The following is a 27,137-nucleotide window of genomic DNA, read 5'->3' on the forward strand; positions in this document are numbered from 1 at the left end:
TTATAGTTTTCAGTGTACAAGTCTTGCACCTCTTTTGCTAAACTTATTAAGCATTTTATTCTTGTTGATGCTACTGTAAATGGAATTGTTTTCTTGCTACTTCTTTTAAAGATGCACTACCTATGCAAATCTCATTGCACTTACTACACTCTCCTAAACTCTCTGCTTCTGAGACGTGGTCCAGCTGCCTTGACCCACCAGGCCTCCTGCCCCTTCCAGTCCTCCCTGCCCATGTTATTTCCTGAATATTCTATCTTATCAGCCAAGGCCCATTTGCCTCAGTCTGGTAGCTTCTCCAGGCAAGAGCCAAGGGTGGAGGCCTCTCTGAGTCCTCAGAGAGACACAGAGGTCTCCAGAGAGAATATGCAGGAGAAATTCAACAAGTGTATTTTCAGCCCCTACACTGTGCCATAATTCAGGGGGCTTTGGAGGATTCGGTGAACGTAACAAATATCCCTGTCCTCATCAAGTCTATATTTTAATTAAAGAGAGAAACGACAAATACCAGCAAGACAAACATAAGTTCAGGAATGCAAAGTCCACCAAAATGCGCCCTCCTCCAGGAAATCGCCTCCCTCCACCCGACCCCAGGTCCCCCTCTTCCCGAGCCTGGAAGCTTTGAGCTCCCTCCTTTGGCCCCGCCCTGATACCGGGAGGTTGAGCGCAACTGCACCTGCTCCGCCTGCCGCAGACCAGGAAAGAGTTCGATGAGCGCGCAAAGAATCAATGAGCGCCGCCGGACCGGCTGCCCCACCCCGCCGGGATTTCACTCGTGGGACTGCGCATGTGCTACAAGCAGCCGCCCAAAGGCACCGAGAGCTGTGTACCAGGACCAGACTTCGCGCAGGCGCACTGGCGGCTGCCGGGAGGGCTTCCGCCTCCCTGCTGCCGCCGTCGCCATGGCCGCGCCGGCCCCCGGCCTCATCTCGGTCTTCTCGAGCTCGCAAGAGCTGGGCGCGTCGCTGGCACAACTGGTGGCGCAGCAGGCAGCGTGCTGCCTGGCGGGGGCCCGCGCCCGCTTCACGCTCGGCCTGTCAGGCGGCAGCCTCGTCTCGATGTTGGCCCGCGAGCTGCCCACCGCCGCTGCCCCCGCCGGGCCCGCCAGCCTCGCGCGCTGGACGCTGGGCTTCTGCGACGAGCGGCTCGTGCCCTTCGAGCACGCCGAGAGCACGTACGGCCTCTACCGGGTGAGAGCTACGGGGGCCGCCGGGGGTCACAGCGAGAGGGCCGCACCCATTGCCTGAACCCGGCTACGGGGGCCACCGGGGGTCACTTCGAGAAGGCCGCGCCCACCGCCTGAACCAGGCTACGGGGGTATTGCAGGGTCACACCGTGCCCTCTGCCTCTATCTGGCCTGGATCCGGGAATGGTCTGCTGGGTGCCCTGAGGTCCCATCTGGGCTGCACCTCCACTGCCACCCGGGTGGAAAGTGGGGACCTTGAAGCCTCTCTTGATGCTTTATCCGGTAGCCAGGTAGAGGGAATGGCATGGGCAAAGGCGTGGAGGTGAAACAGAGTGGTCCATTCCAGGGACCTAGAGAAGGTAAGGCGCCGCAGGCTCGTAGCGTGCAAAGGCAGTTAGGGAAGAGCCAGCTAGGAGGGATCTGGTGTGGAACCTGGGCCTCGGATTCCCCATCTGTAACCTGGACGAGTTCTCGGTGGTCTCCACACAGCTTGTGGCGCTGATGACTCCGTGACTGGTTAACTTTGGCCTCGGGCCCCAGACTCCTATAGAATCAGGGGACCCCCTGCCCGCCGTTTTACAAGCAGGAAAACTGAGGCTTGGAGGATCTTTGGTCTGAGCTGGGTGCCTACGCCTCCCCCACAGCCCCCCGCGTCTCAGTCAACTCTTCTTGCCATGGATGGAGGAGGAAAACCCACCCAGGGAAGTGTGGGAGGTGCAGGTTTGGCCAGAAGGCTCAGGTCGCTCAGGTCCTGGATGTGTTAAGTTCTCTTCACAAAGAAGTTTGAGGTGATGGGTTTTTGTTTGTTTTGTTTGTTTTGGTAATAAGCAGGAAGGTTTACTGATTACCAAGCGCTTTATCCATCATCTCATGAAACCCCACAATAGCCTATGAGGCGGGGGCTGTTAGTACCTCCATTTCATAGATGGAGAAACTGAGGCCAGAAGAGGAGAGTCACCTGGTAACCAGTGAGGGAGCCGGGGTATGAACCTGCCTGGCCCAGCCCCCCAGATAGCACCTGGGACCCATAGCAGGGACAGGGGCCACCCTTAAGTCTGCTTTCCTGTGTGTCTTCCCCCAGAGCCTAATTTAAAAGTGGGCTCTTGTTTCTTTTTACTTTGCGTGACTTTGAAAGACTTTTAATTAGAAAAGCCGTACTTGCTCAAGTAACAGAATTCTAACAGAACCGTCAAAGAGAAAGTTGCACGGATATTCAATGCGTGTCCATGTATCCAGCACAGGTCCCTCGCAGGGCTCATTGTGGGGCAAGGGGTACCAACACACAGGGCAATAAATAAGGGAAATCCACCCCGAGCCATAACGTAATGCAGTTTGGACAAAAGATAATAGTGTAAGATGAAAGAAAGTGCCAGGGAAGAGGGGGGAGCATCTTTCAGCCAGGATGGTGGGCACTGGGGGGCTCTGAGGAGGTGACGTTTGGGCTGTGACCAGAAGGTGTGAGGAGCCCGCCACTGGGGAGCTGGGGCAGAGGGTAGAGTAGAGGCAAAAGCTGTGCGGTGGGAACAAACGTGGGGCGAGGATTTGCTTCTGCGTTTCCCCGTGAGGGGAGTCATATTAGTTCCCTGGGCCTGCCGTAACAAAGTACCACCAAATGGGTAGCTTAAAACAACAGGCGTTGATTCACAGTTCTAGAGGCCAGAAGTCCAAAATCAAGGTGTTTTCAGCAGAGCTATGCTCCCTCCAAAGGCTCTAGGGGAGGAGGCTTCCTTGCCTCTTGCAGTTTCTGGTGGCCCCAGGCGTTTCTTGACTTGTGGCTGCATCACTCCAACCTCTACCTCTGTTTGTACATCATCTTCTCTGATTTTCTCTTTGTGTCCTCCTCTTATAAGGACAGCAGTCATTGGATCTAGGGCCCATCCTAATGCACTGACTTCATCTTAACTAATGACAACTGCAAAGACCCTCTTTCTAAATAACTGAGGTTCTGGGTAGACATGAATTTGGGGGGGCCACTAAGCGACCTGGTACAGGGGTGCAGAGGTATTCCTCTCCTTGAGGATGGACCCCGGCCACCTTGGGGCTCTCTAAGCATGAATGGCTCACCCTGTTCTATGGGCCTTCTGCTGTCCAGGCTGGGAGGATTAGCTGGGGCCACGTTCCCGGGGATGGTTCCTCAGCACCTACAAAGTGTTTAGAGAAAGCCCACCCGATCAACCAGCAGTTCCACTTCCAGGAACCTGCCCAACCGATGCCCAGCCTTGGGCTCCCTGGAAGCCCACACTGAGGAGGAGGGAATGGCTCTGACCCTGTGGGGGAGGGCAGCTAAGGAGTGGACTCAGGTGACAGAAATGGGGCACCCGTACTCCATCCGGCTTTGCTCAGTACAATCCCCAAGGGTGTGTATAGATGGGGACCTTGGACAAAGCAGGTCTTTCCAACGATGGATCTGATCGTGCCCCTCCCCAGCTCACACACCCTCCTTGGCTCCCCATTACCCTCAACACAGAGCCCACACTCAGGCCAGCATTCAGGGGGGTCAGCGCCATAAGTTCTGGCGGGTTTGTCCCATGTCCCTGCCACCTTCCCCCACTGCTCCAAAAACTATATTGTTTACCTGCTTTTACTCTGTGGTTCAGCTCAGCATTGCCTCGGCTGAGCTAGTCCCTGCCTAAAAGGAGGCGCCGAGGTGGGGGTTGCCAGCATCCATCCCAGGGCAGATCCAAGGCCCTGGGGCTCATCTCCATGGGCGAGGGCTAGAGCCCTCTGCCTTGCGGGAGGCCTGATTCCAGGTGCTTCTGCATTAAACCCACGCATACTAGGTTGGGGTGCCTGCTATGTGCTGGGCACGCTCACCCCGTAGTGGCAGCCCAGAAGACAAATCAGTGCTTTTCACAATTATATGTCATGCCACCAGGCAGCACTACGGGGGAGGTGCAGGCAGGGGTGGCTGCTCAGACGAGGCAGCTTGAGGGATGTGTAAGTTTCCCAGGCAGGGTCAGCAGCTGGTGTACCCACTGAGGCAGGAAGGTCAGCAGGGCCTCGTGGAGGGCAGAGAGGAGCTAGGTTTTATCCTGAAGGCCAAAGGACCCTGGGGGTTTGTTTGTTTGTTTGTTTACTTTTATTGGAGTATAATTGCTTTACAGTGTTGTGTTAGTTTCCGCTGCACAGCGAAGTGAATCAGCTATAAGTACACATATATCCCCTCTTTTTTAGATTTCCTTCCCATTTAGGTCACCACAGAGCACTGAGTTCCCTGTGCTATACAGGAGGTTCTCATTAGTTATCTATTTTATACATAGTAGCGTGTATGTGTCAATCCCAATCTCCCAATTCATCCCACACCCCCCTTTCCCCACCCTGGGGGTTTAGAAACAGGGCTGTGGTATGGCCAAACAGGTGCAGGCTGGAGCCAGGAGGCCCCCAAGCACCATGGACTTGAAAGACCCCTGGCGGAATGCCACTGGGATCCTCACTCACACGGGAAGTGGGTATAATGACAGTCATGTCCTCGCCTGGAGGATCCAGCTAGTCATAGGTGCAGGTCCCATGCCACCACAAACTGTGTGTTTCTGTTGGTGACACTGTGCCTCCGTCTGCTGCAGACCCACCTGCTCTCCAGGCTGCCGATCCCCGACAGCCAGGTGATCACCGTTAACCCCGAGCTGCCCGTGGAGGAGGCAGCTGAGGACTATGCCAAGAAGCTGAGACAGGTGAGTCCCTCGGAGTAGCTGCAGCAAGACCTCCTCCATCCGATGCCCTCTCCCAGAGTGCCGGAGCCGCCCTGCTGGGGGCACTGTGTGCTCAGCACTGGCAGAAATTCTCCCTGGGGGCAGTCAGCAGACCCAGCCTCACCCTGCAGAGCCCCCTTTGAGGATCCCCCCTCTGAGAGGCCACAGCCCTGCCCTGGGGGACCCCAAAGGTGGCCTGGTCTCTGACACCCTGGTAGTGGGCCTGGGTCTTCAAATCTTGGGGACAGTTGTATACCCACACTGTCAGCCAGGTGGACAGTGAAATGTGGAACCTTGTAGATTAGAGTTCCTTTTTTTGCAGGTGAGGCTGAGCATTTCTCACTGGGTTACAGCGACCTGTTTTTCTGACAACTGTTTCTTTGTGTCCTCTGCGCCCTTCCCTCACAACTTCTTGGGACTGTCTTCTTTCCTCACCCAGGCATTCCAAGGGGACTCCATCCCGGTTTTCGACCTGCTGATTCTGGGTGTGGGTCCCGATGGCCACACCTGCTCACTCTTCCCAGACCACCCCCTCCTGCAGGTGAGCACACCCACGAAGGCCCTGCTCATGTCTGAGCCCCAGCCTCTGCCATCTGGGGCTTCCAGAGCGCTGGAAGGTGCCTGCAGCGTGGTGTGAGTCAGCCTCTGCCAACAGGCATGCCCGCTGGGCTTGACCCTTCTGAGCCTCAGTTCACCCACCTTAAAACAGGAACCTTAAATCAAGTACCACAGGATTAGTAGGGCGGGATGGAACGATGGATGGACAGTGCTTGGCATGTGTGAGTACTCAAGAGGTCAAGTGACATTGTCCTCCTGTCTCTACCTTGGGCCTCCCTCCCCAGGAGCGGGAGAAGATTGTGGCCCCCATCAGCGACTCCCCGAAGCCACCTCCACAGCGCGTGACCCTCACACTTCCCGTGCTGAATGCAGCTCGAACTATCATCTTTGTGGCAACTGGAGAAGGCAAGGCAGCTGTTCTGAAGGTAACAGCTGAGGGCCCCCTTCCCAAGAAGGTTGTAGGCATAGAATATGGCCCTAGACACTACTGTGCTGAAAGCACCAGATCCCAGGATATTTCAATAATTCTTGGGTTGAAGGGGAGATGAAAACTGCAAATACAGGCTAGTTAGGAGTTAACAATTATGAAATGAAACGGATGAGATGAGGCCAAAACTGCTCAGAGGTAAATTCGTAGCACTTAATGCATATACATATATATTTAATTGTTAAATAAAAAACAATTGAAATAAAGAAATCAAGCACTTTAGAAAGCTGCTTTTGCCCTGTAACAGCAGAGCTGAGTAGTTGCAACAGAGACGGGGTGTGATCTGCAGAGCCGAAATAGTGACTCTCTGGTCTTTGTAGAAGAGGTGTGCTGACCCCCATATTAAACAGTCACATGATAAAAAGGAAGAGACCCCATCCCTCCTGATTGCTTGAAGCTAGGACATCCGGGATGGGCAATATCACCTCTTGAGGGTAGGAGAGGTCCAAGGGTGCTGGGGTGTGGGCAGGGTCCCACGCTCCTGCCCTCTCCACACAGCGCATTTTGGAGGACAAGGAGGAAAACCCGCTCCCCGCCGCCCTGGTCCAGCCCCGCACTGGGAAACTTTGCTGGTTCCTGGACGAGGCAGCAGCCCGACTCCTGACCGTGCCCTTCGAGAAGCATTCCACTTTGTAACTGGTGCCGAGATGCTACAGCTGGGACCACACACAGCCCGAGTGGGCCGGGATCTTCCCAGTCTGGGCCCCGCTGCCAGCCCACTCCAGGCTTCATTTTAGAAAAGCCGAGTGGTGCTACTGGAAGCCGATAGGGTCTGGCCACCAGCCCTGCCCAGGGGCTCAGCCCATGGGCCGTGGCTCTGGGTGACTCAGTTATTAAAAGGAACATCTCTTTGAAGTCTCCGCTGTCTCGTGGTCCTTGGTGGGCAGTGGGACTGTTGGTCCCCGGGTGGAGGGCCTGACCTGCAGCCCTCATCCCAGCACGTGGAGGGCAGGGAAGGGCCCCCTGGATGAGTGTCCTGGGGCTGCCATAGCGGAGTACCACAAACCAGGTGGCTTCGAACAACTGAAATTTATTGTGTCACAGTTCATGAGGCCAGGAGTCTAAAATCAAGGTGTCAGGAAGGTTACATCCTTCTGGAGGCTCTGCAGGAGAATCTATCCCAGGTCTCTCTCCTGGTAGCTGCAGGCAATTCTTGGCCTTCCTTAGCTTGTAGACACATCACTCATCTCTGCCTCTGTTGTCACATGGCCTTCTCTTTGTGTGTTTCTCTGTGTCCTGTCCTCCTTTTTTTTTTTTGTCTGTTTTTTTGTTTGTTTTCTTGGCCATGCCACTCGACTTGCAGGATCTCAGTTCCCAGAGCAGGGATTGAACCCGGGCCACGGCAGTGGAAGCCCAGAATCCTAACCACCAGGCCACCAGGGAGCTCCCTCTTGTCCTCTTCTTTTTTTTTTATAGATAAGATTTTTAAAAATATTTACTTTATTTATTATCATTTATCTTTGGCTGCATTAGGTCTTCGTTGCTGCGCATGGGCTTTCTCTAGTTGTGGCGAGCGGGGCCTACTCTTTGTTGGGGTGTGTGGGCTTCTCATTGCAGTGGCTTCTCTTTTTGCGGAGCATGGGCTATAGGCATGCAGGCTTCAGTAGTTGTGGTGCGCAGGCTCAGTAGTTGTGGCTTGCGGGCTTAGTTACTCTGCGGCATGTGGGATCTTCCTGGACCAGGGCTCGAACCCATGTCCCCCTGCATTGGCAGGCGGATTCTTAACCACTGCGCCACCAGGGAAGCCCTCCCTCCTGTCGTCTTCTAATAAGGACACCTGTCATTGGATATAGGACCACCCTAAATCCAGGCTGAGCTCATCTCAAGATCCTTAACTCATTTTGTCTGTAAAGATGTCTGTTCCAAATAAGATCACATTCTGAGGTTCCAGGGGTTAGGATGTGGACATATTCTTTTTTTTAAACTGTGTTGAAATACACATAAAATTTACCATCTTAACCGTTTTTAAGTATACAGTTCAGTGGTATTAAATACATTTACAGTTTTAAGCAGCCATTACCATCATCCGTCCCCATAACTCTTTTCATCTTGTAAATCTGAAACTCTGTACTTATTAAACACTAACTCCCCACGCTCCCCTCTCCCCGGCCCTAGCAACCACCATACTATTTTCTGTCTCTATGATTTTCACTACTATTAAGTGCCTCGTGTAATTGGGATCATACAGTATTTGCCTTTTTGTGACGGGCTTATTTCACTCTGCATAATGTCCTCCAGGTTCATCCATGTTGTAGCGTGTGTGAACTTCCTTCCTCTTTAAGATATGATGTACCACATTTTACTTATCCACTCACCGGTCAGTGGACACTTGGGTTGCTTCTGTGTTTTAGCTATTGTAAATAATGCTGCTGTGAACACGGGTGGATGAATATCTCTTCGAGAGCCTACTTTCAGTTCTTTTGGATATACGTCCAGAAGTGGAATTGCTGGGTCATAACGCATATGGTAGTTCTATTTTTAATTTTTGGAGGAGCCTCCGTAATGTTTTCCACAGCAGTTGTATCATTTTACATTCCCATCAACAGTGCCCAAGGGTTCCAATTCCTCCTTATCCTTGCTAACACTTGTTTTCTGTTTTTCGTTTGTTTGTTTTTTTTTTGTTTTTTGCGGAACATGGGCCTCTCACTGTTGCGGTCTCTCCTGTTGCGGAGCACAGGCTCCGGACGCGCGGGCTCAGCGGCCATGGCTCACGGGCCTAGCTGCTCCGCGGCATGTGGGATCCTCCCGGACCGGGGCACGAACCCGTGTTCCCTGCATCGGCAGGCGGACTCTCAACCACTGCGCCACCAGGGAAGCCCCTGTTTTCTGTTTTTTTGATAGTGACCTGTGGACATATCCTTTTGGGGAACACAGTTCAATCCCCTGCCCACTCACTTGGCCGAGCTCCCGTTGCACACCCAGGGCCAGTCGTGACCTCTGCACCTGGCCATGCTGCAGTCCTGCTCAGAGCCTAGAATGCTCCGAGGTGCTGCTGCTTTGCGTCAGGACTGCAGCACTGGCCCAGAGTGCGTCTGCTCATGTCCCACCCATCAGCTCTGCCCGGCTCCAGGGACCAGGGGAGGCTGGTGGGAAAGGCACGTGGGAATTGAAACCTTAAAGGTGAAACCACAGAAAGCGAAGTTTCCTTCAACGTCTTGTCTGGGTTGATCACTCAGATGTGAGAGTGAGGAAGTGGGGCGGGCTGAGCGGAAACAGATTGAGAAAAGCAGAGTAGAGGGTTGGAAGGAAAGCAGCCTGGCCGTGCTTGGGCAACAGCAGGTGCCACTAGTGGGAAGACCCAACTAATCTGATCCAGTCCAGGGCTTTGTGCGCCGATAGGGAATGGACTGGCAAAGCAGGAACCGAAGGGAAACAGCCCACGAGTCCACGGCACAGCAGCGGCTCCCCACCCGCTCCCACTACCCCGGCACTGCCCCCAGGGGCCCGGGGTGTCAGTCCACTTCTGTCTTCCCAGCCTGGTGCTGGGCCTGGGCTGGATCCTCTTGGGATCCAGAGTCACCCGGCAAGGGGTAGGTACAGGATTTAGCTGCCCCATCTCTGCCCAGCCCCCCTTCCCTGCCACCCCACACCAACTGCTCTCAGGTCCTGCCAGATATCTGCCCTGCATCCGTCCTCTGAGGCCAGCTAGGACTTTTGTCTCCCACCACCCCGTGCCCCCCCCAACCCGGGGCAGCCCCTACAGAAGCCACCAGTTTAGGGCACTTTGCCACAGGGGAACTGGGAGGACACAGGTGCAGGGTGGGGTGGGGCAAGGGGCGGGGCGGGGTGGGGAGCAGGCATCCCACACCACACCAGGACCATGCTCTGGCTTCTGACCCCAGGCACTGGTCTCTGCAGCATCCAGGCCCCTCAGGTCACCTTGCTCCCAGGGTGCCCCTGAGCTGAGGAACTGGGGGGCTGTGGGGAGGAGGGGGGTGTTTACTTCACTTTCAGGGGAGCCCAGGACACAGTAGCAGGATGGGTGGGCGGCCCTCGAGCCCCTTGGACAAGCGACAGCAGCAGCACCTGAGGGGTGAGTGGACTGGGAAGGAGCGAGATTTTGGCGGGTGGGGTTTAGGGCTGGGTTCAGGTACACAGGATGACCTATTAATGTGAATCCTAGAGAGGCAATGAATACTTTTTTTAGTATAAGTATGTCCCAAATTTTGCAAGAGGGCATACGTATGCTAAAAATGTATTCATTATTTACCTGAAATTCAAATTTAATTGGCGTCATGTACTTTTATTTGGTAAATCTGGTAAACCTACTCAGGGCATGGGTTTGGGGTGGAGGGCATAGGGCCAGGTGGGAAGTGCCCCAAACCCAGCCAGATCTTGTGGGATGATCCTCCCAGGTGGGCAAGGACCAGTAGGCCCCTCAGTGTGGACCCCCAGGGACTAAGTCACAGTTCTTGATTTGAGACAAAGAAGGGCCAGTGTCCTCCATCCTCCACACACACAGTTGAGCACTTACGGTGTGCTGGGCACTGGGGATATGGAGGGGGGCCTCATGATCTAGACAAAGAAACAAGGCCAAGTTGTCATTACATGAATGGATTCAATAAGCTACTCTGCAAAGTGTTGGAATTTTCTTTTTCTGTAGTGGCTTAAACGAGATAAAGATTTGTTTCTCTCTCCTATAGAGGGGAACAGTGGCAGGCAGCCTGATAAAAGTCAGACAACCCATCCCCGTCCATATTATGGTTCTAACATGCGTGGCTTCTGTGCCTGGGGTCACCTCATGACTCAGAATGGCTGCTGAAGCTCCAGTCATCGGATCCACATTCCAGGCAGCAAGATAGATGTGTTTTACACACAGTCAAGTGCACACATATTAGGGGAACAGCTTGAAGAACTTTAACACTTGTGTAATCACCTCCTAGATCAGGATACAGAATACTTCTGTCACCCCAGAAAGTTCACTTGTGCTGGGTGAGGTTTTTAAAAGATTTTGAAAATCTCCCTCAGTAAGGGGCAGAAGGAAACTTTCAGGTACAATTGATCTGTTCTTTATCTGGGTCACGGTGATGGTGTCACGGGTGTGTACATGTGTCAAACTCATTCATTTCTATGCTTTATACATTTAAGGTGTGTTGTACATCGTTTATAAATAAAGCCTGAATCCTTTAACTCCCCCACCCCCCCACCAACCCCCATGTGGATAAAAACAGGCAATGGAGGGTTAAGGGTGAATGGAATTGGAGCATGTCTTCTGGGGCAACTTTGGGGTGCGGATAGGAATCCGTAAGTGGCTTCTCTGCCTGTTCTGCCCCCACCTCCGGCAGGTTGGGGGGGACCTGATTCAGCCACTTCACCATCCTTTTGTCCCTGCAGGCCAGGTAGACACCTTGCTGAGGAACTTCCTGCCCTGCTACCGCGGGCAGCTGGCAGCCTCGGTCCTGTGGCAGATCTCCCGAGAGCTGGGCCCCCAGGAGCCAGCCGGATGCCAGCTGCTGCACAGCAAAGTGGGTGCCGCAAAGGGGGAGGGGGTGCTGAGTGGGTGAGGCTGGGGAGGCCGTTCGTTCGTTTGAGGGTCCCTCCTTACACCTTTGTCCTTGCTGGTGCCACGACCTGGGGTGACTATTAAAAATTCATTCTGGGACTTCCCTGGTGGTGCAGTGGTTAAGACTCCGAGCTCCCAATGCAGGGGGCCTGGGTTCGATCCCTGGTCAGGGAACTAGATCCCATATGCACGCTACAACTAAGGAGCCCGCCTGCCACAACTAAGACCCGGCGCAACCAAATAAAAATATATATATAATATATAAAATAATAATAAATGCTTAAAATTTGCTTTTAATTCATTCATTTTTTGTTTTCTGGCCATGCTGCGTGGCATGCCGGATCTTAGTTCCCTGACCAGGGATCGAACCCGCACCCCCTGCAGTGGAAGCGTGGAGTCTTAACTACTGGACCACCAGGGATGTCCCCAAAATTCATTCTTCGAGCAAACATTCACTGGGCATTTACCGCGTGCCACACCCCTGGCTGGATGCTGGGGACACAGTAGTGACTGAGACAGATCCCGCTTTGCCCTCCGGGGCTCACAGTCTAATTGGGGGAAATGACCAGTTTGTTGTCAAGTTAACATATCATGATGCAGGATAACTTCTGACAGGTGCTAGGAAGACAAAATGAAGGGCGGTGTTGGGGGCTGGAAGCTGGGGTGTAGGAAGGTCCTTCTGAGCTGAGACATAAAGGATGGGAAGGAGCCAGACCTGAAGCCCAGAGCGGGAGGGCATTCTAGGCAGAGGGCACAGGCAATGCGAAAGCTCTGAAGTTGGAAAAGGTGTGGCCTGGCTGAGTGCATCACCCAAGGGCACAGCATGCCCACTGGACGCCCAAGCCTTTGCATGTGCCACCCTCCCCATTCTATCCCATACTTCGTCTGCTACTTCTTCCAAGAAGCCTTCCTTGACTACTGTTACCCCCACCTGAGTCAGGCACCTCCTCTGGAACCCCTGTCTGTCTGCTCCTCCGACGCAGCCCGGGCTCACACGTCTGCCACCTCCATCTGTCTGCTTTGTGAGGACAGGGTCCAAGCCTTATTTCCCCTTCCCCCTGACCCCATTGTGCCCACATGGTGCCTTCACTTAGTAGGGGCTCAGGAAGGGCTTATCGATGGAACAAAATAGCCTGGAGCTGCCCAGCCCCAGCTCCAAAGGTCTCCTGAGCTGGCAAATGGTGTCCAGGATCTCCATGTGCCCTGTACAACTTAGTTCTCACTAGCCCAGGGGATGGGTCTTTGACCAATGAGGAAACCAAGGCACAGAGAGGTGAAGTGACCTGACTGAGGTCACACTGCCAGCAAGATGCAGAGGCGAGATTTGAACCCAGAGCCCAGACTCCTTACAAGGGATACTGGGTCCCCTGTCCCGATCAGGGCTCTGAGATTTCCTCTCTTGGACACCCCTTTTCCCAGCTGTGCCTGCCCTGGGGTGGGGGCTCTGTGGCACCATGGACAGAGCCCCCTGCCACCTGGGACTCCCCCTGTCCCGCTTGGGGCATCATGGGGCCTGGGCATCGCCTCCACCTGCACCTTCTGTCTCCTGCTGGTCCCAACCCCCTGGGCCAGGGAACAGCTGACGTTGGGGTTCAAGCAGCGTGGAGGGATTTCCCCTCGCTTCAGTTGAAACATTTTCTTTAATACTAGTTTTATCTACTTGCATTATGTATATCATTTCTATTATAACATTTTAACACTATTACTATGAAAAATCTCAGACTTAGGAAGAGAGATGGAGAATCATTTAATAAACCTCTGAGTTCCCACTACCCGCTGAAGAATCAGAACATCACAAATGCTGGTTATTTAGTCATCAGATATTTACCGAGCACCAACTGTGTAGCAGGAGCTACTCTGGGACCATTGGTGAAACAAACGCACACAATTCAGGTGGCCAGGAAGTGAGAAGAGGGACAAAGAAAACGAAACAAGGTGATGTCCCATCTTGCCTGAGGGAGGGGTCTGTGGGCAGAGGCCTGGCCATTTCTCATAACGTTAAACTACACCTGAAAAAAAAAAACAAAAATAAAAAAACTACACCTGCTCCATGACCTAGCAATCCCACCTGTATCAGTTAGCTATGCTGTGTAAAAATACAGCACCAAATCAGTGCTTCAAACAACACGTTTGTCATCTCAGTTACCGTGGGTCAGGAATCTAGATGGGGCTTTGCTGGGTCCTTTCTTTCAGGGTCTCTCACAGGCTGCGATCAAGATGTTGGCCAGGGCTGGGGTCTCATCTGAGGCTCAACTGGGGAAGGGTCCACTTGCAAGTAAATAGGAGATAACAAAAGTGTCTGCCTCAGTTCATATTTGGAAGTGCAGGCTGTGAGCGTGCTTGATAAAGAATATAACACCACACCAGCAGGGCCCAAGCACCTGTACAGTAAGTCCCCTACATATGAACCTTCAAGTTGCAAACTTTCAAAGATGTGAATGGGCGTTCCATCAGCGTCAGGCGTGAGTGAAACTGCAGCTTGCCCTCCGTCTCCTGTTGCTGACGATCCTTCAGCTCTACCATCTCCCACCTCCTCTCCCTCCTCCAGTCAGTCACTCTTCTTGCCTGTTCACTCGATGCCAGCCCTGTATGCCAGCTGTTGTACTGTACTACTGTACTTTTCAAGGGACTCTACTGCAAGATTAAAAATGTTTTATTTTTGTGTGTGTGTTTGTTTTTTATGTATTATTTGTGTGAAAAGTATTATAAACCTATTACGGTACAGTACTATATAGCCGATGGTGTCAGTTGGGATACCTAGGCTAACTTTGTTGGACTTACGAACAAATTGGACTTACAGACTTGCTCTCGGAACGGAACTCATTCGTATGTAGGGGACTTACTGTACTTGGTGGCACCTGGGACACAGGAGGAGCTGTCCAGCTGGTCTGGACACCGGGACACTGGCCCATGTTCTTGACATCCGCCCGCCCCTCCTCCCACAGAAGCTGCCCCGAGTCCGGGAGCACCGAGGGCCCCTGACCCAGCTGCAGGGCCACCCACCTCAGTGGCAGCCAATCTTCTGTGTCCTGCGTGGGGACGGCCGCCTGGAGTGGTTCAGGCACAGGGAGGTGAGTGGCCTGCAGCCCATCTACCTCTGGCGTCTCCATCCCACCCTCCCCAGTGTGGGTTTGGGGTCCAGTTCCCAGCATAGCCCCCCTCCTTTCTTCAGTCATCAAGTAGGGCCAGCCTGTAAGCTTGGTCCTGGGTGGGCGAACATCTCCTGCTGTGCCAGGTGGATAAACTGAGGCCCAGGCCAGGGGTAGGGGCTCACTCATGGTCATCAGCAGAGCTGAGGTTGAAACCATGCAAGGCCTTTGCACATGCCGCCTGTGCCCTGCTTTCCAGCTGAGGAATTCAGGCAGGTCACTTGTCTCTCTGGGATTCAGTTTTCGCCTCTGTGAAATGGGATGATGATGGTCTACGCCACATGGGGCTGTAAGGATTCAATGGGTTAGTCCTCATATAGCACTTGGGACTGGCCTAGCACACAGCAGGTGCTGGGTGCTCCACTATGGGGAAGGGAAGGAAGGAGGGATTGAGGGAGGGGTGGACAGAAGGAGGGAGGGTGGAGGCAGGGAGGTAGGGTGGAGGATTTCCCCAGTTAACCCAAAACCTTCCCCTGATCCCACACTGGGATATGGAAGCCACAGTTTAGACCTGTCCCAAAACGGTTCTTTGGATGCCTTTTGCAGGAATATGAAAATGGGGACCGTCCCCTGGGCTCCGTGGTCCTGACAGGGTACACAGTCCTGACTTCCCAGAGTGAATATCTCCACCTGTTGGACACTCTCTGCCCAGAACCCTCAGGTAAGGCTCCCGGGGACCCCAAGAGCAGGTTTCTCTACTTCAGCACTGTTGACACTGGGGCCAGATCATTCTTTGCAGTGGGGGCCACCATGTGCTTCACAGGTTGCTGAACAGTATCCCTCGCCTCCACCCACCAGATGCCAGTAGCACTCTGCATCCCAAGAGCGACAACCAAGTATATCTCCAGACATTGCCAAGTGTCCCTGGGGGCAGCATTGCCTCTGGGTGAGCAGCCTCGCTCTAGAAAGAGAAACACCCATTCTTGTCAGGGTGAAGGAGTTAGGTCACCGGACCAGAATCAAAGCAGCAAAGGGTAAAAACGATAAAATATGGTGTCAGTAAGCATGTGGGGAGATGGACAGTGGTGGGCAGGAAAATTGCACAGACTTGTTACAGCGTGTAATTGGTCCGTCCAGTGTTTCCAGGATGGTTCTCCTCCCTTCCCCTTCCTCCCCTTCCTCTTCCTCCTCTTTCTCTCTCTGAATAGGTAAGGAGCAGCGTAAGTGGGCTGGCATGCATCTGATGAGGGCCTGCATCATCTCCTTGAATCTGCCCAGGAGGCAGCCCCATCACTAACCACCCCATTTTACAGAGGGGGACACTGAGGCCAAGGGCCGTCACACAGTTAGTAAGGGACAGAGCCAGAATTTACACCTTTTGCTTCACTGCAGAGCTATCCTGCTGTTTAATCAGGCGAAGATGTAGCAACAGGAACCGTCTGCAGAAATGCTGATGATGTCGAAAACATGGGAATCCACCCACATACGCATCCTTTGGGGTTGATTAAATAAATCACAGCCTGACCCTCAGGAAGGAAAGCTGTGCAGCCTCTGAAGGTTTCCCAGACATATGCAGGAGCCCAAAGGCCAGTTATAAACCAGAAAACTCCACATTGTTAAAAAAAAAAAAAAAAGCACGTCATACAGCTTTGTGCAGATTTTAAAATCTGGAATAATGTCCCCCAAACTGTTAACAGCTATTATCATCTCTGGGGGCTGCTATCGAAGGGCTGGATGACAAGGGACGTCCACCTTTTTCTGCATTATTATTATTTCTAAATTTATTTTGGCTGCATTGGGTCTTCGTTGCTTTGTGCAGGCTTTCTCTAGGTGCGGCGAGCGGGGTCTGCTCTTTGCTGCGGTGTGCGGGCTCTAGGCGCGCGAGCTTCAGTAATTGTGGCGCGTGGGCTTAGTAGTTGTGGCTCGCAGGCTCTAGAGCGCAGGCTCGGTAGTTGTGGCGCATGGGCTTTGTTGCTCCGCGGCATGTGGGATCTTCCCGGACCAGAGCTCGAACCCGTGTCCCCTGCATTGGCAGGCGGATTCTTAACCACTGCACCACCAGGGAAGCCCTTTCTGCATTATTGCATTTTACTGCAGTCTGTATGTATCACTCTGGAAATCTGAACAAAACACTGAGGATTTGGGAGACTCCAATTTAATTCATCAAAATAAATTCACTCATTTTTGTCCTCCCAACAGTTCTAGGTCATTGGTATCACTTTTTAGCCCATTTTGCAGGTAGGAAAACTGAGGTTTTTTCAGGGAGATGAAAATCTGTGCAAAGAGCTAGAAAATGGTCTGGCCAGGTTTGAACCTGGGCCTAGCTGACTCCAGCACCCCACAGCAAGCAGGGCTCAGACCACATGCCAGCTAGGAGAGATTGTTGGTGGCTGCCTAGGGCTGCTGTGTTAAGCATGTTGCTGAGGCTGGGAAACAGTGCTGGGATGGATTGCTGATGTCTGCCCTGGGCACACCTCGTCCTGGGACTGAGCTGAAGTAAGGGTTCTCTACACATTTCATGGTTATTGTCTCCTAGTGAATGAATGATTTTAGAGTGAATGAATGAATGAAGATGCGACCTCCTCTGCTTTCAGGACACCATGCACAGGAAGAGCCTGACCCCCTCTTGGAAATGCCTGTCAGTTTCCCCCTGTTCCTGCAGCACCCCTTCCGCCGGCACCTCTGTTTCTCTGCAGCCACAGCGGAGGTGCAGCGTGCCTGGAGGCTAGCCCTGCAGGGCGGCATCCGGCTTCGAGGCACAGGTGGGTCCTGGGAAAGGGCAGGCAGTGGTGGAGCACAGAGTCTGGAGTCGGAGGGTTCCGCTCCTGCTGCCTGTGGGATCCTCTCTAAGCCTCAGTTTCCTTATTTATAAAATGGATCGTGGGGGAGGACAGAGGGGAAACAGGCAGGTGTGCATGGCCCGGGCTGTAATGAGGGCACAGCACCATGGGAGCTTAGCCTGGGGGTTCAGGGAGGGGATGTCCAAACTGGGGTCTAAAAAAGATGAGGGGCCAGCCAGGTGAAGAAGAGGAGTTAGGACTGACACATCTGGGCAGGTTGTTGACTGAACAAACGTACCTAACTGGAGAGGCAACTGGAGACCGCAGTGGGATCTGGGCTGTGACTGCCTGCCCAGGATGCCTTTTCCAAAATGGTACACAGGCCCCTTATGGGCTGGTGATAAACGTAGGGGAGCGTGTTCTCGGCGGAGGGCACTCCTTTGCGCAGAGGTCTGGAAGTGGGTGAGTCTTAGCTGTTTGGGACCTGGCGAGGAGGCGGAGGGCTTCCTTCTCAGGCGACGGGGAGCCAGGCAGCCTGAGAGCAGGGGAGGGGTGGACGGGCACTGAGGAGCCGCCCCTCAGTCCTGCAGCGAAGTCAAGCCCCAGCCGCCCGTGCCTTCCTGGACGCCATACGGCTCTACCGGCAGCAGCAAGGCCACTTTGGCGACGACGACGTGACCCTAGGCTCGGACGCCGAGGTCAGTGCCGCGCAAGGCCGCACCCGGGACCCCCCTGACCCCTTCTCGGCCCACCGAAGCACCCATGGTCACCTCTCCCGCAGGTGCTGACTGCGGTACTGATGCGGGAGCTGCTGCCTGCGCTGCGAGCCCAGACCCTGCCCGGCCTGCGCGGGGCCGGCCGCGCTCGGGCCTGGGCCTGGGCCAAGGTACGCATGCGGTGGAGGAGGTGGGGCAGGGACACGCGGGAGGCCGCGGATGGGGATAGGAGCCGGACCCGGGTGCTCAGCTTCGCCCTCCGTGCGACTGTCGCTCAACCTCTCCGCCCATCTCTGTGCGTCTGTCTTCTCTCTGTCTTCCTACCCTCGCCCCATCTCGTCTCTCTACCGCGTCCCTGGCCCGTGTGGGGTCCCCTCGGCTGATCTGGGCAGCTACTGGACGCCGTCCACGCTGCAGTCCTGGCCGGGGCCTCCACTGGGCTCCGCGCCTTCCAGCCCGAAAAGGAGGAGCTGCTCGCCGCCCTGGAGAAGACTATCCGCCCAGACGTAGATCAGATGCTGAAGTTGCGGGAGCGCGTGTTAGGGAGGCTGCAGGGTGAGGTCCGGGGGCGTGGCCTGGATGTGAGGGGCGGGGCCGGGAGCCTGAGAGGAAGAAGGGGAACAGCTTGGGTGTAAGGGAAGGGGCCCAAGGTCTGGGACCCGGTGGAGGCAGGGCCGGAGAAGAAAAGGGTGGAGCCTAAGTGGGAAAATGGGCGAGGCCTTGATGCTTTGGTGGTGAGACTAGATTTCTAGACGGGGTCAAGAGGGAGGACGGCGGAAAAAAAAAAAAAAAAGAGGGAGGGCGGGTGCTTGGGAGGCGGGAAGGCCAGGGATGGAGCTGGTGAGCCCGGAGACCAAGACTGGGTGGGGAGAGGGGCAGAGGCCTTGGCGGTATCAGGCCTGACTCCAGTTGTGGGTTGTCCAGTCAGACAGCGGAGATAGCTCTCACTCAGCTCAGTAACAAAGAGAACAGAGTTGGAATCTTAACTCTGCCTCTGTGTGCAACTTTGAGCCGATCCCCATGGCACTTGGCCTCGGTTTTCTATTCTGTATAATGGGGTAGAGGAGGGGGCTCAAAGTCAGGGCTCCCGTCTACCTTACCCTGTTGAGCCCATGGCCTCACTCCGTACCCTCCACCTCCCAATTTGCGGAGCACCTCGAGGAGGAGATCCAGGCCAGTGTCTTCCACTCGCAGCCAACGTCCAGGGTCCCCTCGAATCGTGCCTGCGCAGGAAGGTGGATGCGCAGCTGCCCCGGGTCACGCAGACGCTGCTGAGCACCGTGGAAGCTGAACTCACGGCAGTGCAGACCCTCCTAACCCAGGGCATGGACCGCCTGTCCCGCCACCTGCGTGGGAGCCCCTCCAGCACCCGGCTGCGGAAGGAGGTGAGGTCCAGTGGGTCGTGTTTCATCGGGCCTATGGGCAGTGTGTTAACTTTATAGAAGAGTTGCATGCACCTTGAATCTTTCTTGTTTGAAAATCTTCTCTTAAAAATCTCTGAACTTTCTTCTAAGCTGCATTTTACTTACGGTGGTCCACTATGCTATGGTCACTGGGGCACGGTTTATAACATGGGGGGAAGGAGTAAGATGACAAGATTAGCATTTTAGTAACATCAATCTGGAGTCACCTTCCCTACAAATTGTTCCTCCTCCCATTGCCTTGTTTGGCCACAGCCCACCCCATTCCCTGGGACAGAATTCTGCAACACGCAGGTCAGCTCTTTTCTTCTGATATTAAATGAGAGCATACTATGTGCCAAGAAACCTTCAACTCGTTAAGTGTCTGTTGACCTTTAAAATGAAACAGCCAGTTATTTTATCAGCAGAACATTTTGGGAAGGGAGGTTAGCATGAGAATTGCAATTCGGGACGTGCAAGCTATGGCAAAACCAGAGGCAAGTCTGGCAAACGAAGGGGAGGAACATTACTTTATAGAGAAGAAGGAAAAAATTGGGAGGGGCAGCTCTCAAGAAAAGTCCATTGAAGAGAAGCGAAAGTTCAGGGTGGTGACAGTTTCTCATTGGCTGAGTGGTGGTAGTTTCTCATTGGTTGGGGCTGTTACTGCATAAGGAGAAAATCTTCCTCCTGCTGGAGTGGTAAAGTAGTAACCTTCTTCCAGTTTGGGATCTGCAGAGGGCAAGGAGTGGCAGTGCACGAGCGCGCCCCCCCCCCCCCGCCCCTTTCAGGGCTTAATGATTTCATATTTATTTATTTAGCCACGCAACTTGTGGGATCTCAGTTCCCCGGCCAGGGATTGAACCTGGGCCACCGCAGTGAAAGCTCCGAATCCTAACTACTAGGCTAACAGGGAACTCCCATGACTTTATTTTAAATGAGGTTTCCCTTTATTAATCTTCACATCTCCATTTCATAATCACCTCCTCCAGGAACTTTCCCTGGTCCTTTCTGCATCTGCAGCTGCGCGTGCTTCCCTCCTCACAGGAGTATTAACTCACCACTACCGTTGTTTGTCTACACTCTGTCTCCTCCAACTTTTCTGTGAGCAGTTTGAGGGCAAATACCACTTTGGATTATTGCACTTCTGCAGCCGCAGGGTCCAGCACAAAGAGAACATCAGGTGGGACAAGGGCTGAGTGTGCCCCTTTCCCCTCAGCCACGCCAGCACCACATGTTATCATTGGTTTCAAGTTTTACCATTTTATGTCCATCACACCATACCTCACAGTTACTTTTATTATGCATTATTTTGGTGACAACTGAGGCGGGATGTGTTTCCATTTGTGTTTCTCCTTCGATGAACTGTCTATGAGGTCCTTAGCCTTGCTCTTCCATGGGCTGGTGGTATTTTTCTTACCTGACTGCTATGGGAACACAGGTTTACTCATTTGGGGAGATGCCATGGGACCCAGAGCTGATGCAGACCTGCTACCGAGAGGCGGAGCGGAGCCGGGGGCGCCTGGGGCAGCTGGCAGAACCATTTGGCTTCTTTGGAACTCAGAGCCTGGTGTTTGGGGCCCAGGATCTCGCACAGCAGGTAAGGGTGAGTGGGAGGCTGGGAGGAAGCGAGGCAAGGATGGCAGCCTCCAATGAGTAGGTGCCGAGTGTGTGCCAGGGAGACCACGATGACCCAGACAGACCTGGCCCTCCCTCGCTGGACTCCCCAGTGCCATGCAGACATGAGCTCATGACCAGGCAGGCAGTAATCACACATGATGGACAGGGCTGTGACGAGGACACACAAGGTGCTACGGGAACCCTGAGGAGGCACCTGATCCATCTCCAGGGTTGGGAAGGCTTCCAGGAGGAGAGGACTGCGAGGCTGGGGCAGCTGGGGGAGGAATGGGAATGGGGCATGTGCTGGGTGGAGGGAACAGTGTGGATAAGCCCTGGGAGGTGTGAGAGCGTGTCCACATTTGGGGAAAGTGAAGCAGTTTAGAGACATTGGCTTGTAGATTTCAAGGGAGGGCATAGATGTGGGAGATATGCCAGCGAGGTGGGGGGGCAGATGGGTCAGGGCCTTGAGTGTGGGGCTCAGGGGGCTGGGCTCTGTCCAAGGGCAACAGGAGTCACAGCAGGTGTGTGAGCAGGGGCGGGGCATGGCCAGATTCAAGGTTTTTTAGAAAGCCCTGCCTGCCCTGGGGAGCAGGGGCTGTCGGGGGCAGAAGCGGAGGAGGCAGGGAGGAGGTCTGAACCAGAATGGGTCGGTGGAGAGGAGCAGGGTGTGTTTTGAAAGCCAAGGGGTTGGGACGTGCTAATGGACATGGTGAGTGAAAGAGACGGGGACTGAGAAGACCCAGTGCTGCCCGGCACGGTTGTTCAGTTTGTACACTGCACAAGCCTGCTCAGCCAAGGAGCCTGGACTGTGGACAGCTCTCTGATCCCCGTGCTGGGCATCCTGGCACTGAATGGATGAGCCCCGAGTCCTGAGAGGAAGAGAGTGCTGTTTCTTGGGACAAGAAGGAGGTTGGAGCGAAGTAGTTGGTCAGGGCAGGCTGGATGCTGAGAAGGGTTCAACCGAGCAGGCGTAGGGCCCAGAAAGAGCATGGATTCCCAGGATTCATCCCAGCATCTCTTCCCACAGCTCATGGCTGATGCCGTGGCCACCTTCCTGCAGCTGGCTGACCAATGTCTGACCACGGCTCTGGACTGTGACCAGGCTGCCCAGCAGCTGGAGAAAGTCAGGGGGCGCGTGCTGAAGGTGAGGTCTGCGGGGAGGGCATGGCAGTGGGCCTGGGTGCTCAGGTGGTTGTGAGACCAATTGCCGTGTGTGTCATGCAGAAATTCCAGTCGGATAGTGGCTCAGCGCGGAGGCGGTTCATCCATGGCTGGCTGCTCTGCATCTTCTTGCCCTTCGTGCTGAGCCAGCTGGAGCTGAGCTGCAAAGCGGTGAGCTGATGGGGGACGGGTCCTATAGAGCGACCAAGCATCTTTCTGTAAGGCTCATAGAGCCACCTTGATGATTAGAGACTTTTGTTCCCTGAGCCCAGGGGCTGGGTTGGATGGCTCTTCTGGGACTTCATGATGCCCTCTGCTTCTCCCATGACAATGCTGTGTCTGCAGAGCTGGCGTGGGGTCCCATGCATCACATATCAGCAGGTGATACAGGCTTCAGAGAAGGGAGGAGGCAGAGGGGGAGTGTATGTGTGTGTATGGTGAGGGTGCTGAGTGGTTAAGGGGGCTGTCTCTGAGAAGATGATGCTTGAGAAGCAGTGAACTAAAGGCATGAGCCATGTCCTGGGGAAGAGTATTCCAGGCAGAGGGTACAGCATGTGCAAAGGTCCTGAGGTAGGTCTGTGCCTGGTGTGTTGGAGAAACAGAGAATAGGCAAGTGTGGCTGGAGCTTACCGAACAATGGGGTAGGAAGTAGTCGAGGGGAGAGGTCACAGGGGCCTTGCTACGCAGGCTTAGGGGCGCCATGAAGGGGTCTGCACCAGGGGTCAGGCAGGAAGTGACTGTGAGGGGTCCCAGCAGAAACACCTGTATTATTCCCATTGAGGTGTGATGTGCTTTGTTTCACCGATTCTCACAACAACCCGAGGGAATAATGAGTCAAGGAGTCCATTTTAAAGATGAGGAAACTGAGGCCCAGGTTTTCCTAGCTAATCAGTGACAGAGCTGGGGCTCAAACCCATGTCACACAGAGCCCACCCCTCCAGCCCAGCCCCTCACCTGCCTCGGTTACAGGAGCTGCCTGAGTTCGAAGGGGACGTCCTTGCTGTGGGCAGCCCTGCTCTGACCATTGAGGGTATTTATGAGGATGTCATCCGGGGGGTCCTGCTGCAGAGGATCAATCGAGGTGAGCCCCACCCCCTATGGCTCAGGGGAGCCTGGTGACCCCTGGCTGTGTATACTGAGCCCTACCAGGGTCCCCATCGCCTCTCACTACCTGTGAACACTAGTCCTTTGACTAAGGGCCAGGACTGGGACAGAGGGAGTCTGGGGTGGGCGAGCCTAGAGGGGCAGTGATGGAAGCTCCTTGAAGGAGGGGGCATTGGAGTGGGGCTGTGACGGATATGCAGGAGTTCTTAGGATGAGAGAAGGGAGGCAAAATTTAAAAACTGGGGATAGACATTTACATTTACTCATTCAACAACCTCTCCATGTTTTATTCTGGGCTGGCATTGAGCCCTCAAGAGTACGTGGACTTGGGGTAGGCCTCTTAGGATTTCCTGGGCTGGAAAGAGGCTCCTGACTGTCTCTTCTCCCTCCTGCCTTGTCTGTTCCTTCCTGACCCAATGCCTATGACTGCTGAGACGTGTACTAACGGGAATGAGCAATGTGTAATGGTTATTCAGGGAATGTCACAGCTGACACAGAAGGAAGGAGAGGAGGCTGCAGGCTGCCAGGGCAGACGTGCAGGGCCTTGAATGACAGGCAGAGGAGTTTAGACATTTTGTGGCAGGCAATAGGGAGCCACGGAGGGTGTGTGAGCAAGAAGGCAACAGTGGCTAGACTGGAAGCCAGGGAGGAGGCTGAGGGCCTGGTCCTGGGGAGCAAAGGATGGACTCGAGCAGGGGCAGCAACCAAGGGGACGGAGCCCAGGCATGAGGATGAGACGGAGGTCAGAGGTTGTTGTTGGCCTGGGGTGTCACTGGGTGCATGGGAGGGACCACAACCCTGGGGATGGTGTAGAGAGAAAGGAGAGGAGTCCCATAGAGCCTGGATTTGAAGGACACAAAGAGGAAGAAGGGATGCAGAAGGAGTAGTCAGAGAGGTGGGAGAAACCCAGAGATAGCAGTGTTCTGGGAGCCAGGAAGTAAGGGTGAGAAGTGTCCTTGAGACCAAACAAAAAGAACCGAGTTCCTTTAGAATAGGGGCCATTTTAAATGGAAAAAGACTAATCTCTGATTGGAAAAAATTTTTCAGAAACAGGTTTCCATTCCTAGAAGTTCTACATGTACTGAAGGTGGGGTGGGGGTGGGGTGTTTCCATCCTCAATTGATTTGTGATGTCTGCTTGAAGCATTGTGCTGGAAGGTGGGGTAGGTAGCATCCAGGCTCAGTGAAGGTGTGGGGATCGGCTAGCAATGTCTGCCATGGGCACAGGTGTGGAGAGAGGCTCATGTGAGCCACTTGTTTAGGGTTCCTGGTTGAGACATTTCTTCCATGCTTTGCCCTCTTGTGGCCTCTCTGGGAAAATTCATGGAAGCCCTGGGATTCTGGGGCTTATCCAGGTGTATCCAGGGGTTTATCTCTTTATTTTTATTTATTTATTTATTTTTGCGGTACACGGGCCTCTCACTGTTGTGGCCTCTCCCGTTGCGGAGCACAGGCTCCGGAAGCGCAGGCTCAGCGGCCATGGCTCACGGGCCCAGCCGCTCCACGGCATGTGGGATCTTCCCAGACCAGGGCACAAACCCGTGTCCCCTGCATCGGCAGGCGGACTCTCAACCACTGCGCCACCAGGGAAGCCCTATCTCTTTATTTTATTTTTAAATTTATTTATTTTTGGCTGCATTGGGTCTTCGTTGCTGCATGCAGGCCCTCCCTAGTTGTGGCAAGCAGTGGCCACTCCTTGCTGCAGTGTGTGGGCCCCTCACTGTGGTGGCTTCTCCTGCTGTGGAGCGTGGGCTCCAGGCGCGTGGGCTTCAGTAGTTGTGGCACGCGGCCTCTAGAGTGCAGGATCAGCAGCTGAGGCACGCGGGCCCAGCTGCTCCACTGCATGTGGGATCCTCCCAGACCAGGGCTTGAACCTGTGTCCCCTGCATTGGCAGGCAGACTCTCAACCACTGCGCAACCAGGGAAGTCTCTATCTCTTATTTTAGAATTGAAAAAAGCCTTAGGTGCCAGCAACATGTCCTGCACTCTGGATGGCTGCTCGGAGCTTCCATGGGACCAAGGAGAAACAGGTGGGGACCTCACAGGTTCTTGGCCCATGCCAGTGAATTGCCAGGGTCGGGGGGCCTGTGTGGGGTATACAAGAGGATTGTGAGTGTGGGTTCCGGGATGGAACAGTATGCACCTTGTCTCCTGACTTGGCCAGGTTGGCCAAGCTCATGGTGAACTAGGGCGATGGGGAGCCAAGGAGTGTGCCTGAGTGTCAGAGGTATCCTCTGACATGCATATGAATTTGTGTCCCATCTCTTCTTGCCAGGGCTCTATAGGGCCTCTCCCAACGGCTACCAGTTCCCAGCACTGGTGGGGGAGATAGTGGTGATGGGAGCCTTGGGTTCACCTTAACAATGGGTGCATGGAGCTGTGCTCAGGGCCAGGGCAGCCTGGCCTCCTACTATAGGACCCTATAGTAGGGTCCTACTATAGGGGGACTTCTCTGAAATGGGACAGAAAGCAACTGGTCCAACTAGAAGCGGACCAGCGGGCAAGATGTTTATAATCTGGATGTTCAGGACCCAGGGCAGATGCAGGTATTCTGGAGCGGCTCTCAGCTCCTCAACCCCCTTGGGTATCATTGTTATGAGAGCTTTGTGAATCCACCCAGCTAAGTGGCTCCCACATTCTTCACCCACAGAAACTCTGAGATAATAAACGTGTATAGTTTTCAGTGGCTAACTTTGGGGGTCATTTGTTATGTGGCAATAGCTAACTAATACACTCCCTAGCTGATTGGGGGCAGCATCTCCTAGTCAATTGCTGCAGATAAACTGATGAATATCCACACTCACTGAGATACATGAAGATTAAACAATCTTAGAAAGACTTCTGGGTGTCATAATATTTGGGGATTTGCAACTGGGGATGAAGGATTGTGGATGGGCTCCTTAATCTATTTAACCAGAATCTAATTGATGATGGGGTTTTGCTTCTAATCTTTTGCACTAACAGCTAACACCATAGCGAACGACCTTTTACATACTTTTCATGCAAGGGGGTAAATCCCCCAAGGTGAAATCTCAGGGTTTAGAGCATGCATGTTTGTCATTTCAATAGCAGTCTTGAGAGTGCTCTCCATCAGAGTGGTCTCACCTGGTGCCCACTCATCTGTGTGGAGGTGGCCCATTTCCCCACAGGCTGTCAGCCGACTTGGGATTTCCCAGATCTTCTGGGTAAAAAATGTGGTCTTGGCATCATTTTAATGAGCATGTCTTATTGGGGATGAGGTGGAGAGTCTTCTCATGTGTTTAGGAGCTTCTCTGTGAACCTCCATTTCTCTCTGTGGCCCACTTATCTTCTGGGTGCTTTTGCATTTCTATTAAATTATTCTCGCTAAGCTTCCAATTACTGGGTATTTATTATGTGCCAGGCATTTGATGTGTCCAAATGTTTTGGCATCCTTATGACACTTTCCATTTTACAGATGTGGAAACTGAGGCTCAGAGAGGCACTTGCTCCAGGCAACCAGGCTCCAGCACCGAGGTCTAGCCACTCTGCCCACTGCCTCCTCCAGGGACGTTCCAGAGCTGAAGCTTTGCCCACATTCATCGTCATTCTCAATGGATAAATGTCTACTAGTGGAATTTCTGAGTCAAAGCATATGTACCAGTTCAAGGCTTGTATAATCCCCACACCTCTGCCTTACTCCTCTCCAGAAAGGCTATGCCTTTTAACACTCTCACCAGCAGCATTTATACATATTCTCCTTTCCAAACACTAGGAATTTTCATAAAAGGAAAAACTGCCAGTTTGATAGACACACACACAGAGTGCATTGTTTTATTTAAAATTTCTTTGATGACTACATTGAACCTGAAAATATGTTTATTGACCATTAA

At 53.7% G+C, this 27,137-nt stretch overlaps 2 protein-coding genes across 7 annotated transcripts; both read left to right on the forward strand.

Annotated features, from left to right (window-relative positions):
• The first annotated feature begins 824 nt into the window (after positions 1-824).
• On the forward strand, positions 825-6,772 carry PGLS (6-phosphogluconolactonase). Its single transcript, XM_004312448.4, has 5 exons — positions 825-1,187; positions 4,747-4,854; positions 5,312-5,413; positions 5,715-5,855; positions 6,416-6,772. Exons 1-5 carry the CDS (start codon positions 900-902, stop codon positions 6,551-6,553), a joined length of 777 nt encoding a protein of 258 aa, XP_004312496.1. The 5' UTR covers positions 825-899; the 3' UTR covers positions 6,554-6,772.
• A 2,441-nt stretch (positions 6,773-9,213) lies between these two features.
• NIBAN3 (niban apoptosis regulator 3) lies at positions 9,214-27,137 on the forward strand. Of its 6 annotated transcripts, none has more exons than XM_033853905.2 (16): positions 9,214-9,447; positions 9,846-9,950; positions 11,252-11,382; positions 14,366-14,491; positions 15,116-15,230; positions 17,104-17,271; positions 17,872-17,987; positions 18,071-18,175; positions 18,398-18,560; positions 19,200-19,390; positions 20,844-21,002; positions 22,050-22,166; positions 22,247-22,354; positions 23,153-23,264; positions 25,233-25,316; positions 26,723-27,137. In XM_033853905.2, exons 2-16 carry the CDS (start codon positions 9,896-9,898, stop codon positions 26,785-26,787), a joined length of 1,815 nt encoding a protein of 604 aa, XP_033709796.1. In that variant the 5' UTR covers positions 9,214-9,447; positions 9,846-9,895; the 3' UTR covers positions 26,788-27,137. The 6 variants fall into 6 exon arrangements, with proteins under 6 accessions (XP_033709796.1, XP_033709797.1, XP_004332457.3 ...); XM_033853906.2 differs by having other exon boundaries at positions 9,849-9,950; XM_004332409.4 differs by lacking the exon at positions 9,214-9,447 and having other exon boundaries at positions 9,726-9,950.

The sequence above is a fragment of the Tursiops truncatus genome, chromosome 3 (assembly GCF_011762595.2).
Source record: "Tursiops truncatus isolate mTurTru1 chromosome 3, mTurTru1.mat.Y, whole genome shotgun sequence".
Lineage (NCBI taxonomy): Eukaryota > Metazoa > Chordata > Mammalia > Artiodactyla > Delphinidae > Tursiops > Tursiops truncatus.

Bases quoted from the DNA above. Each gene is read 5' to 3' on its own strand.
- PGLS (XM_004312448.4), top strand. From the start codon at position 900: ATGGCCGCGCCGGCCCCCGGCCTCATCTCGGTCTTCTCGAGCTCGCAA. The intron at 4,855-5,311 runs GTGAGTCCCTCG...TTCCTCACCCAG, and splicing joins ATGCCAAGAAGCTGAGACAG to GCATTCCAAGGGGACTCCAT. The intron at 5,414-5,714 runs GTGAGCACACCC...CTCCCTCCCCAG, and splicing joins CAGACCACCCCCTCCTGCAG to GAGCGGGAGAAGATTGTGGC.
- NIBAN3 (XM_033853903.2), top strand. From the start codon at position 11,110: ATGGAATTGGAGCATGTCTTCTGGGGCAACTTTGGGGTGCGGATAGGA. The intron at 17,272-17,871 runs GTGGGTCCTGGG...GCCGCCCCTCAG, and splicing joins CATCCGGCTTCGAGGCACAG to TCCTGCAGCGAAGTCAAGCC. The intron at 19,391-20,843 runs GTGAGGTCCAGT...ATGGGAACACAG, and splicing joins GCACCCGGCTGCGGAAGGAG to GTTTACTCATTTGGGGAGAT.